Raw genomic sequence first — 17,011 nt, forward strand, 5'->3', positions numbered from 1 at the left:
TGACCCTGGACTTAATGAAGCACAGTGGACCAACACCAGCAGATGACATGGCTCCCCAAATCAACACAGACTGTGGAAACTTCACACTGGACTTCAAGCATCCTGCAGTGTGTGCCTCTCCATTCTTCCTCCATACTCGGGGTCCTTGTGCCTCTCCATTCTTCCTCCATACTCTGGGTCCTTGGTTTCCAAATGAGATGCAAAAGTTGCTCTCATCAGAAAAGAGGACTTTGGACCACTGAGCAACAGACCAGGTCTGTTTTTCTTTAGCCCAGGTAAGACGCTTCTGACGTTGTTTGTTGTTCAGGAGCGGCTTGACAAGAGGAAGCCCATTTCCAGGATCCGTCTGTGTGTGGTGGCTCTTGATGCACTGACTCCAGCCTCAGTCCACTCCTTGTGAAAGTCCCCAACACTTTTGAATGGCCTTTTCCTGACAATCCTTGAGGCTGAGGTCATCTCTGCTGCTTGCGCACCTTTTTCTTCCACACTTTTCCCTTCCACATAACTTTCTATTAATGTGCTTTGATACAGCACTTGGGGAACATCCAACTTCTTTTGCAATTACCTTTTGAGGCTTTCCCTCCTTATGGAGGGTGTCAATGATGGTTTTCTGCACAACTGTCAGGTCAGCAGTCTATCCCATGATTGTGATTCCTACTGAACCAGACAGAGAGACCATTTAAAGGCTCAGGAACCCTTTGCAGGTGTTATGGCTTAATTAGCTGATTAGAGTTGGACACTTTGAGCCGAGAATATTGCACCTTTTCACAATATTCTAATTTTCTGAGATTGTGGATTTGGGGTTTTCATGAGCTGTAAGCCATAATCATCACACTTATGACAAATCACGGCTTGAACTATCTTGCTTTGCATGTAATGAGTCTATCTCATATATTAGTTTTACCTTTTAAGTTGCATTACTGAAATAAATGAACTTTTGCACGATATTCTAATTTTTCGAGTTTCACCTGTATGTGAACAAATATGGTGAAAAGTAATTTGCAGTCTTCTTCCTATATGGTTTGCGGGTGAATATTTCCCCATACAAACTGTGCTGTATGCAGACACTTTTGTGGGCTGAAATGCCTGGTAAAGTAGTAACAGGGAGGAGTGTGTTCCTGGAGGGCAACGGCTGGGTTTGGCAAGACAGAAGTCAAGGTAAGCCAGAAAATCCTGCACATCCTACCCAATATTATCAAGTTGAATACAACTGAGAACACTAATGACATAAGAAATTAAAGTAGTACTAAACCCCAAGCCAAAAATGTAATATGCTGCAGCTTATCAATCATTAGATGTGGTGGCTGCATTAGTTTTCTTTTTATAGGCTTTTTTCCCGTTTTCACCTGGTGATCTGGACAGTAACACACCTCCTGTATTAGAGTGCACACACTCTGGATGAAGGAGCACAGGGGGCACCTTTGGACAGCAGCACTGTCAGTCTAGGGCAGGGGTAGGCAACCTGTGGCTCTCCAGCTGTTGCAGGACTACAAGTTCCATAATGCCTCTGCAAGTCATAGCTGTAACTGTGTGTTTTGTAATGTTGCAATGCCTCATGGGAAATGCAGTTCCACAAAAGCTAGAGAGCCACAGGTTGCCTACCCCTGGCCTAGGGGGAGGAGATCATTAGACGTACTAGAAGATACACTAACAAACTGAAGTCAAATGCCCAATAATAGTTTTGTTCCTTTTGAGATATAGGTGTTGAATAAAAGCTAATCATTGTAAGCTCCCGTCAGTGTAAATGGTTTGTCTCAACCCTCTAACTACTACAACTGCAGGACAGCTTGTTCTGTTAATAAACAGCAGACTTACTGGCTGGATCACCAGGTGACAATAAAAGAAAGAAAGCCTAAAAAAACAAAAAAAAAAATTAATAAAGCCACCCCATCTAAGAATAGGTAAGCTGCAATATAATAAATGTTTGCTTTTGGGTTTATTAACACTTCCTTTTTAACTTGTGCTAGAAAATGACACTTGTTCATTCAAAACAGCCTAAACGGTTAAGGTTCAATTGACTTGGGAAGGTGACTTAAGGCAACCAATCAGATTTGGTCATTTCCGGTGTGGAAATGATTAACTGTTTGCTAAGGGGCACGGCTCCAGTTCTGTCAAACATCAGTTTAGCTTGGCTGGATTTCTGGATCCTGAAAGCCCCCAATTTGCATGCTGTATGCTACCAAAATAACAAAAGCTGCGTAAAAGAAAAAAAAAATTGCAACGACTTAACCGCTTGTATTGATCGACTTCCTTGATTAGCCTTAAGTTCTTCAACGTAAAGGTTCTGGCATAAAATGAATTTCTAATCCATACACATAGAACTACACTTTGTACGCTTGTACCTAAACGCAATCCCAGGATTTTCGGCATCCAGTAGTACATATCGATGTAGCAGCTTCAAAAGCACCACTTTACCTGTCAAATCCATCAGGCAGTACATTGCTGGTGTGAGATTTTCAAGACAATGTAGAATGTCAATCAGACGTTATCCCAGTGAAGCCGAGCCGCCCCGAGATGGACTAATAATATAGGTCAATGTAATAGAAGCGGCTAATCTTGCCCACGGTCTCTCTGGAGTCATTTGAACAGACTGTGCAAGGCGAGGTCTTTCTGATGTTTGAGACTTTAGCGGACTTGTCTTGTAAATCCTAGAAGGATAACGGCAATCTGCTAGAAATATTGATTCTGGCCACTAGAGGGAGTGTTCCTCTTAGAGATAAGACATCCATCATGGAGGAGAGCCGCCAGCCGGCAGGGCTACCCCAGGGGTCTGTAACGGAGAACAAAAACAAAAGCGCACCAACCTTGCCCATTACCTCAGTAAAGGGTGAATTTATTAAATTGAGATACATACTCACAGCATAGGTAAAAGCATATAAAATCCAACACCAGCGTACTAGAATAGCAGACAGGTGCGGGTCCCATTGAGAGGGGAGATTCTCAGAATGAAGCTGACGCGTTTTGAAGGGGAATCCCTTCTTCCTCAGGAGCTAGTGAAACTGAGAATGCCCTCCTCTATATATAGCACCAGGCCAGGTGAGGGTCAAACCGAGAATGCCGCCCTCTATATATAGCACCAGGCCAGGTGAGGGTCAAACCGAGAATGCCCTCCTCTATATATAGCACCAGGCCAGGTGAGGGTCAAACCGAGAATGCCCTCCTCTATATATAGCACCAGGCCACGTGAGGGTCAAACCGAGAATGCCCTCCTTTATATATAGCACCAGGCCAGGTGAGGGTCAAACCGAGAATGCCCTCCTCTATATATAGCACCAGGCCACGTGAGGGTCAAACAGAGAATGCACTCCTCTATATATAGCACCAAGGCACGTGAGGGTCAAACAGAGAATGCACTCCTCTATATATAGCACCGGCTCATGTGAGGGTCAAACCGAGAATGCCCTCCTCTATATATAGCACCGGCTCATGTGAGGGTCAAACAGAGAATGCCCTCCTCTATATATAGCACTAGCTCATGTGAGGGTCAAACCAAGAATGCCCTCCTCTATATATAGCACCAGGCCAGGTGAGGGTCAAACCGAGAATGCCCTCCTCTACAGTTGTGTCCAAAATTATTCAACCCCCAATGCTGTAAAGGGGTTTAGGGACTATAGTGTACATTTGGAATTGTATTCAGAATCAAATCCTACAAGGACGTTGTAACTACCCAAATGCAACTAAAATGACATCAATTGTTTATGTAATACAGTAGTAAATGGTTCTTATGTGGTTTCTTCATTGCCACAATTATTCAACCCCTTAAAGACTACCACTCTGAAGAACAGAGGTTCATACAGGTGCTTTCCATCAGGTATTGAAAACACCTGTGGATGTCACCGAGCAGCAATCAAGCATAATAAGCACCAATTAGGCAGCTTTAAAATGACTGTGATACTCAGCTCCTTCTAGACATTTACTGGTGTGGTTACAAACATGGTGAAGGCAAGAGAATGGTCCAGGAAGACAAGAGAAGAGGTGATTTCTCTTCACAGGAAGGGCAATGGCTATAAGAAGATTGCAAAGATGTTAAACATACCAAGAGACACCTTAGGAAGCATCATTCGCAAATTCAAGGCAAAGGGCACTGTTGAAACGCTACCTGGTCGTGGCAGAAAGAAGATGCTGACTTCGACTGCTGTGCGCTACCTGAAGCGTAGAGTGGAGAGAAGTCCCCGTGTGACTGCTGAGGAACTGAGAAAAGATTTGTCAGATGTGGGTACAGAAGTTTCAGCCCAGACAATAAGACGCACACTGCGTAATGAAGGCCTCCGTGCCAGAACTCCCAGGCGTACCCCCTTGCTGTCTCCAAAGAATAAGAAGAGTCGACTGCAGTATGCCAAAAGCCATGTGGACAAACCACAAAAGTTGTGGGATAGTGTTCTGTGGACTGATGAAACAAAATTAGAACTGTTTGGGCCCATGGATCAACGCTATGTTTGGAGGAGGAAGAACAAGGCCTATGATGAAAAGAACACCTTGCCTACTGTGAAGCATGGTGGAGGGTCAATCATGCTTTGGGGCTGTTTTGCTTCTGCAGGTACAGGGAAGCTTCAGCGTGTGCAAGGTACCATGAATTCTCTTCAGTACCAGGAGATATTGGATGGAAACGTGATGCAGTCCGTCACACACCTGAGGCTTGGGAGACGTTGGACCTTTCAACAGGACAATGATCCCAAGCATACCTCCAAGTCCACTAGAGCATGGTTGCAGAGGAAAGGCTGGAACATTTTGGAGTGGCCATCGCAGTCACCAGACTTAAATCCGATTGAGAACCTCTGGTGGGACTTAAAGAAAGCAGTTGCAGTGCGCAAGCCTAAGAATGTGACTGAACTGGAGGCCTTTGCCCATGAAGAATGGGCGAAGATACCCGTAGATCGCTGCAAGACACTTGTGTCAAGCTATGCTTCACGTTTAAAAGCTGTTATAACTGTAAAAGGATGCTGTACTAAGTACTAAGATTGAATGTCACTTGGGGGTTGAATAAAACTGATAATGCTGTGAGCACAGAAAAGACATTTGTGGTTATTTCATTATAACTGTTATGTTATATTTGTCTGACCTACAAGTGCCTCTTTAATGTAAATGTAAGCAAGATGACTGAATGATCAAAAGCAATGTCAAACTGGCCAAAACACTCAATTTCAGTGGGGGTTGAATAATTTTGGACACAACTGTATATAAAGCACCAGGCCAAGTGAGGGTCAATGTGAGAATGCCCTCCTCTATATATAGCACCAGGCCACGTGAGGGTCAATCTGAGAATGCCCTCCTCTATATATAGCACCAGGCCACGTGAGGGTCAATCTGAGAATGCCCTCCTCTATATATAGCACCAGGCCACGTGAGGGTCAAACCGAGAATGCCCTCCTCTACATATATAGCACCAGGCCATGTGAGGGTCAAACCGAGAATGCCCTCCTCTATATATAGCACCAGGCCATGTGAGGGCATTCTCGGTTTGACTAGCTCTGAGGAAGAAGGGATCCCCCTTCGAAACGCGTCAGTTTCATTCTGAGAATCTCCCTTCTCAACTGGACCCACACCTGTCTGCTATTCTAGTACGCTGAAGTTGGATTTTAGATGCTTTTTCCTATGCTACTTTTGGGAGTATATATCTCAATTTAATAAATTAACCCTTTACTTACTGAGGTAATGCATAAGGTTGGTGCGCTTTTGTTTTTTTTTCCTCTGTTACAGTTTCTATTGGGCTTCCCCAGCCTTGTGTTTAAGCTGCCCAACCTTTGATCCGCCATTGGATGAACTTTTATATGGCTCTACCCGCTGTATTCTGATCTGGGTCTCTGAGTGCAGGAGATTTTGTATCTACAACCCCCCACTCACCTAGGACAATGCTTGCTGTATATGGCTGCTTAGGCCAGACCAGGGGAAAATCTTATGTTTATGGTGGCACCATGCTCCTGCTGGTCAATCTTTCTAAATAATCCTCAATCTATTGTTTTCCTATTGAGAAGTGGTGTTGGTCACTTCTTGCCAAACTCATTTGTTCAGACTGATTGACGCTACCTGTTTATGTAACATGTTAAAGTGGTTGTAAGGGCTTCAGGTTTTTTATATCTTCATGCATTCTATGCATGAAAGTAAAAACAAAAAAACCTTCTGTGTGTAGCAACCCCCCCCCCCCCCCCCGAGCCCCCCTAATACTTACATGAACCCCCCCTCAATACTTACCCGATCCTCATCTCTCTGGGAACTATCACTCCTGACTGGCTCCCACTGCTGTCAATCACAGCCAGTGAGCGAACCAGGAGAGGGAGGGGGTGGGCTGAGCTGCGGTCCTGTGTGTGAATGGACACGCAGAGCCGCAGTTCGAGAGTGCACCTTATGGGTGCCCCCACAGCAAGCTGCTTGCTCTGGGGCATTCAGCAGGAGGGAGGGGCCAGGAGCGCCTGCGGGGGACCCAAGAAGAGGAGGATCCGGGCTGCTCGGAGCAAAACCATTGCTCACAGTAGGTAATTATGACATGTTTGTTATTTTTAAAATAAAACCAAAAAACAAGAATTTAATATCACTTTAAGCCTAATGTAGGTCAGGTCAAGTCTCCATGTTGGAGCACCACTGATATCAATGTCCAGCTACTGAAAGGGGATTTTATTTAGCATTTTACTTAAATTGACACTAAACAACTTTTGTTCTCCAAAAATAATCCATGTCCACTTACTACCTAGTGGCTCTGTAATCTATTTTTTATGAAATTATTTCTTACTGTGTTTTTTTGCCTTTTTTTGTTAATTTCAATCATGAGCACTGCTCTATGCGCACTACAAAGCTCGTAACCCCTAGCCCATTTCAATAGAGTGCAAGAATGGATGGCTACATTCCGACATACACTATGTGCACAATTATTAATCAAGTTGTATTTTTGAGGATTAATTTCATTATTGAACAACTACAGTTAATGTTAATAAACCTCAAACCTGAATATTCAAGAAAGTAACTGTGAGCTTTTTGGCTTTCTTAGGAGAATATATATGTGTGCAAAATTATTGAGCAACTATTAATGTGCAGAATTATTATGCAACCAAATGAAAAATGAAAACCAAATGAAAAAAAATCATTTTCATCTGTTAAAATGAGAAAAATAAACAACTAAAAATGTACAAATAGCGAAAATAATTATTTGATCCAATGCAGATTTTTGCAAGTTTGCCCACTTAGAGCGGAATCACACATGTGCAGTGCAGACTGAAGCTCAGGTTTCACAGTAGTTGTTCAGCGGTTCATGTCAGGTTTCAGATTCAGGACAGGATCAGCTCAGGATTTTATCCTGTTCACGCATATGCGGTTTACAAACAGTTCCCATAGAAGTCATAAGCCTGTAATCTGCACCTGAAGGCACTGCTCAGAAATTGTACAGGACTCTTTCAAAACCCCACTGAATCCACACCGCCAGGGAAGTGTGAACAGACACCATAGGAATCAATGTTTTTTCACATGCCATGCGGACTGGATGAGGTTTAAACCGCGCTCAATCTGCATATATGTGAACCGGCACTTCCAAAGAAATTAAGGGTCTATGATTTTTATCAGAGGTGTATTTTAAGACAGAATATCAACCAAAAATCCAGAAAAACACATAATACAAATGTGATAAACTGAGTTGCAGTTCAGTGAGCATAATAAGTATTTGATCCCCTACCAACCAACACCAATTCTGGCTCCCACAGGACTGCTCATGTGGTACACAGATTAGTCCTGTCAATTTAAGAAGGTGCTCCTAATGACAACTCGTTATGTGTATAAAAGACACCTGTCCACAGAATTGCTTTCTTCCATTCAAACCTCACCATCATGGGCAAGACCAAAGAGCTGTAAAGGACGTCAGGGACAAGATTGTAGACCTGCACAAGACTGGAATGGGATACAAGACCATCAGCAAAGAAGCTTGGTGAGAAAGACAACTCTCAGAGTGATTATTCGGAAATGGAAGAAATACAAAATAACCATCAATCTCCCTCGGTCTGGAGCTCCATGCAAGATTTCGTCTCATAGGGTAAGGATCATCTTGAGAAAAGTGATGGATCAGCCTAGAACTACATAGGAGGAGCTTGTGAATGAGCTCAAGGAAGTTGGGACCACAGTCACCAAACAAACCATTGGTAACACAATATGCTGACATAGATTTAAATCCTGCAATACCTGCAAGGTCCCCCTCCTCAAGAAGCCACATATACAGGCCCGTTTAAAGTTTGCCAGTGGACATCTAAATGATTCACAGAAGGATTGGGAGAATGTGCTGTGGTCAGAGGAGGCCAACATTGAGCTCTTTGGCATTAACTCACTCACTTGCCGTGTTTGGAGAAAGAGAAATGCTATGACCCTCCCACCATCCCTACAGTCAAGCAAGGAGGTGGAAATATTATGCTTTGGGGCCATTTCTCTGCTAAAGGTACAGGCCAACTTTGCCGCATTGAGGGGCCAAGTATTGTAAAATCTTGGATGAGGACCTTCTTTCTTCAGCCAGAACACAGACAATGGGTCGTGGATGGATCTTCCAGCATGACATAGACTCAACACATACTATCAAGGCAACAAAGGAGTGGCTCAAGAAGAAGTACATTAAGGTCATAGAGTGGCCTAGCCAGTCTCCAGACCTTAATCCTATAGAATATTTATGGAGGGAGCTGAAACTTCGAGTTGCCAAGTGGCAGCCAAGAAACCTTAAAAGATTTAGGGAAGATCTGTAAAGAAGAGCGGACCAAAATCCTTCCTGAGATGTGTGCAAACCTGGTAACCAACTATAAGAAAAGTCTTACCTCTGAGCTTGCCAACAAGGGTTTATCCACCAAGTACGAAGTCATGTTTTGCTTGGGGATCAAATACTTATTTTACTCACTGAACTGCAACTCAATTTATAACATTTGTATCATGTGTTTTTTCTGGATGTTTGGTTGATATTCTGTCTCTATCATTTAAAATACACCTATGATAAGAATTAAAGACCCTTCATTTCATTGTAAGTGGGCAAGCTTACAAAATCTGCAGGGGATCAAATAATTATTTTCCCTGCTTGAAACATTGCGGACAAAAAAAAAAAAAAAAAAAAATCAGTGAACAATATAGCCACCCTTCTTTTCACTAACAGTTATAGACTCCATGAATGGAAGGCTTGTTAGTTTTTTGATCTGCTGAAGATCAACTTTATGTGCAGCAGCAACCACAGCCTCCCAGACACTGTTCAGAGAGATGTACTATTTTCCTTCACCATAAATCTCCCATTTAAGAAGAGCCCTGAAGTTCTCAATAGGATTAAGGTCAGGTGAAAAAGGGGCCATGTCATTATTCTTTTATCTTTAAGGCCTTTACTGGCTAGCCATGCAGTGGAGTACTTCGATGCAAGTAATGGAGTATTGTCCTGCATAAATATCATGGTCTTCATAAAAGAAGCAGACGTTTTCCGGTACCACTGCTAAAAAAGTGTATTCTAAAAACTGGCAGTATGTTTAGGAGTTGATTTTGCGTCCATCTTCAACCTGAAAAGGTCCAACTACCTCAACTTTAATACCAGCCCATATCAGTAGCCCACCTCCACCTTGCTGGCATTTGAGTCGAATTGGAGCTCTGTGGCTGTTACTGATCCAGCCATGGGTCCATCCATCTGGTCCTTCAAAAGTCACTCATCTCATCAGTCCATAAAACCTTTGAAAAATCTGTCTTCAGATATTTCTTGGCCCAGTCTTGAGGTTTCAACTTATGTGTCTTGTTGAGTGGTGGTCAGTTTCAGACTTCCTTACCTTGGCCCTGTCTCTGAGCACTGAACACCTTGTACTTCTGGGCACTTCAGGTAGGTTGCAGTTCTGGAATGTGACAGCACTGGAGGATAATGGGTTCCTGGTAGCTTCACATATGATTCTCCTCAAATCTTTTGCAGTTAATTTGCGATTTTTTCTCAACATGTTTCTTGCGACCCTGTTGACTATTTGCAACAAAATGTTTGATGGTTCTGTGATCACACCCCAATACCTTAGCAATTTCAAGAGTGCTGCATCCCTCTGAAAGACTTTTTATACTTTGTGACTTTTCAAAGTCAGGTAAATCTTTTTTTTGGCCCATTTTGCCCAGAGGAAAAGAAGCTGCCTAATAATTATGCACACCTTGATAGAGGGTATTGATCTCCTTGCCACACTCTCCCTCATTACACAAATACACATCACCTGATATACTAGCACGATATGAAAGACTTACCTTCGTTAAAAAGCACTCCAGTGGTCCCATGCCACCACTGACAGGGCTTCCATTTTCACCCAATCTTCCTCCTGGGTTTGTGGGCTCTGGCTGTTTGATTGACCGAGGTGCTTTGATGTCACTTCTGCGCATGCACATGGGAGTCTTGGCTGCGGCACAGAACTATGAAGGAATGGCATACCTGTGACATCACCAGCTACAGGGACACTGAATATCTCTTAAACAGTGCACATTTAGAAGATATTCCTTTGAACCTAGAGGTAAGCTTTAATATAGGCTTACCTGTAGGTCAAGTGTCTGTTCGTAGTTTACTCCCACTTTAACTAGTTGCAGACTTAGGGCATGCTACACACACCCAAAAAAACCCCCAACCTAATTGTACAGCGGGCATGTGTAGCATGTCCAGTCTCTCTGCCCTGCTTCTAGGACCCCTCCTCCCAGTATATCGTAATTGTTGGCTGTGATTAAAGTCGGCATTACTGTATACTCAGAGAAGGTGTGAGCAGCTGTAGCTGTCAAAAAAGAAGTCTGATCAGGCCTCATGCACACGGTGCTTTAAAAATGCTCCTCCTCTTGACAACAGTGTTTTGGCAGAAAAAAAGCTTGACACTTGTAAAAGTGTCTAATGCTTTTGCAAGCAGTTAGGTGCATTTACAGACATCAAGCCCTTGGGTGTTAATTCATTTCATTGATAAGAATAATAATTTATTCTGGCCACTGAAATGAAATAACGCTCAAGTGCTAAACGTGCCTAGCATTAACATGCGTTTGGGAGAGTTTACACGTGTCAAGTGTTTTTTCTGCCAAAACGCTGCTGCTCCTGGATGAACTGGCCCTGGGATTTTTTCCTGCCTGTAAACACCCCAGCCACTAAAAGCTTATAAAAGTCTATGTGTGCATGGACACATAGGATAACATGGATAGGCGTGTGGAAGCAGTTAAAGAAAAAATGCCTGATGCCCCTAAAAGTGGCTGCAGAAACACCCTGTGTGCATGAGGCCTCAATGTTTATAAACAACACTTCTGCCTGATTATACAAAGATACAAAGCAAAACATTGCTACATTTGTATCTTTATGTTCATTCATTTGAAGATCAAAAGGAATAAACTTAGATCTACACATGATTGCAAGTTAAAGTGGTTCTAAAGCCTTAAGGCCATTGGCTCCCGCTGCTGTCAATCAAATGCTGTAACACGGCAGAGGGGGTGGGGCTGAGCTGCCCGCTCTGTATCAAAGGACGCAGAATAGGAGGCTATGGAGCGAGCACGCATGGGTGCCCCCATTGGGAAGCGGCTTTCCGTGGGGGCACTGGTCGAAGAGGAGGGGTCTGGAGTGCTGGGTGCAACACACCCTAGAAGAAAAGGATCGGAGCTGCTCTGTGCAAAAGCACTGCACAGCGCAGGTAAGTGTAGACATGTTTACCATTTTATTTAAAAAAAAAGGAAAAAGTTTATTAAAGCAACCTGACAAGTAAAAAAAAGTTTTTGTTTTTTCTTACCGCTAATGTTCCTTTGTTTAACGCCTTACTAACCCTTCATTTACTCATCCCTAATTAACTTTTTAGAATCCTCTCTTCAGCTAATTTTTTTCTGCAGACTTTGTTTTTAAGTTTGTTTCTATTTTAATAACTATTATTTAAACTTTGTTTTGTTAATATTTTTTCACATTTATTATATATTTCATATATATTTACACATTTCACACATGATGCCGATTCACACGTACGCAAATTAGATGCATTTTGAGATGCATCCAATTCGCATGACATGTGAAAGAGCATTGCGTTCTATTGTGCCTGTTCACATACGTCCAATGCAGCCGAAGTGCAGATTCAAGATGAACGGAAACAGAGTCTTGTCAGTTATCTGATCAGTGCGGCCCGGTTCAAGAGCAAATTCAGGCCCATTGACTTCCATGGGAATGCCTCTGAATCGCACATGCCATCAGTTGTGAACCGGATAAAAGCCTGACCTGATCCTGATGTAAAACTGACCTGTAACGGTGTACAGTTAGCTGTGAAAACTGAGCTTCAATTCGCATGTGTGAATCCACACAAAACAAAAAACACTATTTCATTTGTAAATAACTTAGCAATGCTTTGTATCAGGATCATATTTTTAGTGTCATTTTAAACAGGACAAGTTGCAGAATAAAATGGGCACATTTTACGTCCAGTAACACTATTTACTTTTAAACTTACAGTGCTAAAAAAAAGTGTGTTTTATTGCATTGTATTCACGAAGGATTGCAAGAAAAAAAAAATTGTTGCAAGACAATATCATGAAAAAAAATCATTGCTTGTCCTTAAAAAAACCCCAAAGAAACAGTATATGTATTACCTTGTTACCTTTAGTAATGACAAAGTTATTGGCAAATAAACAGGTCCACAATTTACACATTTCACACATGATGCCGGTTCACACGTATGAAAATTGGAAGCATTTTGAGATGCATCCAATTCGCATGACATGTGAAAGAGCATTGCTTTCCATTATGCCTGTCAAGTATGTCCAGTGCAGCCGGAGTGCAGATTCAAATTTAAAACAAATGTAAAAATTGCTCTGGTCCATAGGGGGTGTGAAGGCCAGTTCACACTACATGCACTTCAGTTGCATTTTTTCCTCATCCAAACTGCACAGAAAGTAGGTTATATGGTTGCCAGTGTTCACATCAGTGCTTGCAGTTCGTTCTGGATGCAGAAAAAAAAAAAAAAAAAAAGTAGAATATGCTGCATTTTTTCTGCACAGAACTATACTGGAACATGGTAAAACGCATCAAAAATGCACCAAAACACACCAAAAACACACATGTACCTATTTAAATTGAAGAAAAAGGGAAAAAAATGAGCTGGAATGCATAAAAAAAAACCCACACTGGAACACGCTAAAAATGCGTCAAAAATGCACAGAACCCACCGAAAACATGTCAGAAACGTGCATGCAAAAATGCATCTGGACAGCGTTTCTGTAGTGTGAACCGGCCCTCAAAGGCAAAGTGGTTAAATTAGGCAACAGTCACTATAACTTGTTCCATTATAATACAAGAAGCTTACCATAAATTGTGATCACATGTCAAAAAATAACAAAAATAAATAAATTCCGTTCACACACAGTAGAGAAACCAATCTGATATCATGACCTGACGTTAATGAGAATGCAACACATCAGCTACATATCATACTGTCAAGGTAAAGATTACATTAGACATGAAAAGTAACATATCACATAATAAAATAATGCCAACATTCAGGGCTGTAGGTAAGGGTATGCTTTTACAGATGCCAGCTGACTTTTTCTTAAACATTCATTCATGGCTAATGACTAACAAAATAGTTTTTTGAGTTTTGCCTTATTGTTGGCAGGTTGAATTGCATTCTGGCTTCTCTCGCAGATTTCGACGACGAAATATCACCTCCATTTTGCCAAGGACCAAACGTTCTTAGGCTATTTTCTCTCCAGATTGAATGATCTTCATTGAGTGAATCAGGAAAATACTGCATTATGGCCACTAGATGGAGCTGAAGATAATCGTTAAAGCATTAAGGCCACAGCATAGGAAATAAATATTTTTTTTATTTTCTGGATTCACTCTATTCTGTAAGACATTCAACCTGGAGACAAAATAGCCCAATACCATTTCAGTTTGAAGGTACTAGGTTGCAATCTTGATGAAAGGGGTCCCTCAGATCTCCCGGAACAATTACCAGATTTTGTGAAGAACACATTTATTCTTCCTGCATTCATACAGAGATGTATAAATGATAAGAGAGCCTTGCATTGCTGGGACTTCTCCCCATCATGCATCTGTAGACACATCTCCCCGGGTTCTGTAGACACTTGTCCCCATCAGGTTCTGGCATCTGTAGACACATCTCCCCAGGTACAACCCTCATTGCAGATCCTTCGATTATCACCAGTGCGTTAAGAATTGTGCCGTTCAGAAAATAAGGTGTGCTGGTTAGCCATAACAGAGGTGCAGACTGATCAAATGATATAAAGTAATCAAAATGAAAAGGAGAAAAAATGAAAAGGTGGTACTGAAAATAGGGATTGAAAAAGAAAGAAAAAAAAACACAACAGAAGAGGTGTCTTTGCCCCTAAGAACTTGGGTCTTACCGCTATCCCTCTTGTGGAGGGCTCCTTTTCAATGTAGTGATCAAAAACGCGGTATTCCCTTCTCTGAGCAACACGCTTTGTAATCTGAAGAAACAGGTCACAAGCATGACAGACTAACTAGAATATCTTTTATAGTGAGCCACAAAAAAGGACGGGAGAGGAGAGAGACATGGAAAAGCAGTGCCAGGAAAATGATGAGTAAGAAATACGTCATAAATAGAGGGGATGCCAACCTTCTCATTCGTTTTGTATATGGGACGTCATTCATCAAGCTGCCAGGAGCACTTCAGGCATGCTAAACTGGCCAAACAGGGCATGTCATTTTAGCATGCCTTGTTCTTCAACATCTTGGTGAATCCGTGCCCTTGACTTTGACGTGCCTCCCTGAAATTGTATCTGAACATGTCCATTCCCATTGTCCAATACTGCCATATCTGTACATCATCTCCCAGATTTATTGACTTAAAAGGTACCCATCTTGAAAGTATTTCATCATTTCTTGATATATATTACCTCTCATCTGATATGAAGGTCTGCAGCAGAGAATCACAGAAATTCTTCTAGCCCTAAGGTGAAGGTCCTAATGCTCGGGTGTGATTTTCTTCATTATTGCCAATGCCAGTGGCTCCCAACCTCAGTCCACAAGTACCCTCACACAGGTCATGTTTTCAGCATGTCCTTCTCCTTGCACAGGAGCTTTAAAGGGTAAGTTACATTTTTATGAAAAATTCAAAGGGGAGCTAACGCCAAATATCCTGGACACCCCTCCGGACCCTGCTGCACTTATCCTTCAAAACAAGGGTCTCCCACCTACGACATCTAATCTGCTACAATACTTAACGGTTCACAGCAACAAACCCCCCCAACTGATGTGATGAGGGGCTTTGGATGTAAACAGGGGCTCTGATGTGATGGGGGCGTCTAATGAAGGGGGGACTTCTCGTGTAAAGGGGGAGGGCGGACTTCTCGTGTAAAGGGGGAGGGCGGACTTCTCGTGTAAAGGGGGAGGGCGGACTTCTCGTGTAAAGGGGGAGGGCGGACTTCTCGTGTAGATGTCGTAGGTGGGTCTCCCACCTACGACATCTAACCCGCTACAATACTTAACAGTTCACAGCAACAAACCCCCCCAAACTGATGTGATGAGGGGCTCTGATGTGATGGGGGCGTCTAATGAAGGGGGGACTCCTCGTGTAACGGGGGAGGGCGGACTCCTCGTGTAAAGCGGGAGGGCGGACTCCTCGTGTAAAGCGGGAGGGCGGACTCCTCGTGCAAAGCGGGAGGGCGGACTCATAATGTGTTGGGGGAGGGGGGGGGAGGGGGACTTTTGATGGGAAAGGGCAGGGGGGCCTCTCCTGTAAAGGGCAGGGGGGCCTCTCCTGTAAAGGGCAGGGGGGCCTCTCCTGTAAAGGGCAGGGGGGCCTCTCCTGTAAAGGGCAGGGGGGCCTCTCCTGTAAAGGGCAGGGGGGCCTCTCCTGTAAAGGGCAGGGGGGCCACTCCTGTAAAGGGCAGGGGGGCCACTCCTGTAAAGGGCAGGGGGGCCACTCCTGTAAAGGGCAGGGGGGCCACTCCTGTAAAGGGCAGGGGGGCCACTCCTGTAAAGGGCAGGGGGGCCACTCCTGTAAAGGGCAGGGGGGCCACTCCTGTAAAGGGCAGGGGGGCCACTCCTGTAAAGGGCAGGGGGGCCACTCCTGTAAAGGGCAGGGGGGCCACTCCTGTAAAGGGCAGGGGGGCCACTCCTGTAAAGGGCAGGGGGGCCACTCCTGTAAAGGGCAGGGGGGCCACTCCTGTAAAGGGCAGGGGGGCCACTCCTGTAAAGGGCAGGGGGGCCACTCCTGTAAAGGGCAGGGGGGCCACTCCTGTAAAGGGCAGGGGGGCCACTCCTGTAAAGGGCAGGGGGGCCACTCCTGTAAAGGGCAGGGGGGCCACTCCTGTAAAGGGCAGGGGGGCCACTCCTGTAAAGGGCAGGGGGGCCACTCCTGTAAAGGGCAGGGGGGCCACTCCTGTAAAGGGCAGGGGGGCCACTCCTGTAAAGGGCAGGGGGGCCACTCCTGTAAAGGGCAGGGGGGCCACTCCTGTAAAGGGCAGGGGGGCCACTCCTGTAAAGGGCAGGGGGGCCACTCCTGTAAAGGGCAGGGGGGCCACTCCTGTAAAGGGCAGGGGGGCCACTCCTGTAAAGGGCAGGGGGGCCACTCCTGTAAAGGGCAGGGGGGCCACTCCTGTAAAGGGCAGGGGGGCCACTCCTGTAAAGGGCAGGGGGGCCACTCCTGTAAAGGGCAGGGGGGCCACTCCTGTAAAGGGCAGGGGGGCCACTCCTGTAAAGGGCAGGGGGGCCACTCCTGTAAAGGGCAGGGGGGCCACTCCTGTAAAGGGCAGGGGGGCCACTCCTGTAAAGGGCAGGGGGGCCACTCCTGTAAAGGGCAGGGGGGCCACTCCTGTAAAGGGCAGGGGGGCCACTCCTGTAAAGGGCAGGGGGGCCACTCCTGTAAAGGGCAGGGGGGCCACTCCTGTAAAGGGCAGGGGGGCCACTCCTGTAAAGGGCAGGGGGGCCACTCCTGTAAAGGGCAGGGGGGCCACTCCTGTAAAGGGCAGGGGGGCCACTCCTGTAAAGGGCAGGGGGGCCACTCCTGTAAAGGGCAGGGGGGCCACTCCTGTAAAGGGCAGGGGGGCCACTCCTGCAAAGGGCAGGGGGGCC

The 17,011-nt window shown here is 44.6% G+C and overlaps 1 protein-coding gene across 4 annotated transcripts in view; it reads right to left on the bottom strand.

Annotated features, from left to right (window-relative positions):
- Window positions 1–17,011, bottom strand: part of KAZN (kazrin, periplakin interacting protein) — a 739,264-nt gene that overhangs the window by 32,384 nt on the left and 689,869 nt on the right. For 3 of the 4 annotated variants that reach the window (XM_089688888.1, XM_089688890.1, XM_089688891.1), the window contains exon 8: window positions 14,320–14,403. The exons of the other annotated variant lie outside the window; for it this stretch is intronic. In XM_089688888.1, the coding sequence (XP_089545014.1) occupies window positions 14,320–14,403 (84 nt within the window). The remainder of the gene's footprint in view (window positions 1–14,319; window positions 14,404–17,011) is intronic. 4 annotated transcript variants of the gene reach the window in all.

The sequence above is a fragment of the Staurois parvus genome, unplaced genomic scaffold, assembly GCF_062004578.1.
Source record: "Staurois parvus isolate SC_StPar_1 unplaced genomic scaffold, SC_StPar_1.0 ptg000458l, whole genome shotgun sequence".
In the NCBI taxonomy this organism is placed as follows: domain Eukaryota; kingdom Metazoa; phylum Chordata; class Amphibia; order Anura; family Ranidae; genus Staurois; species Staurois parvus.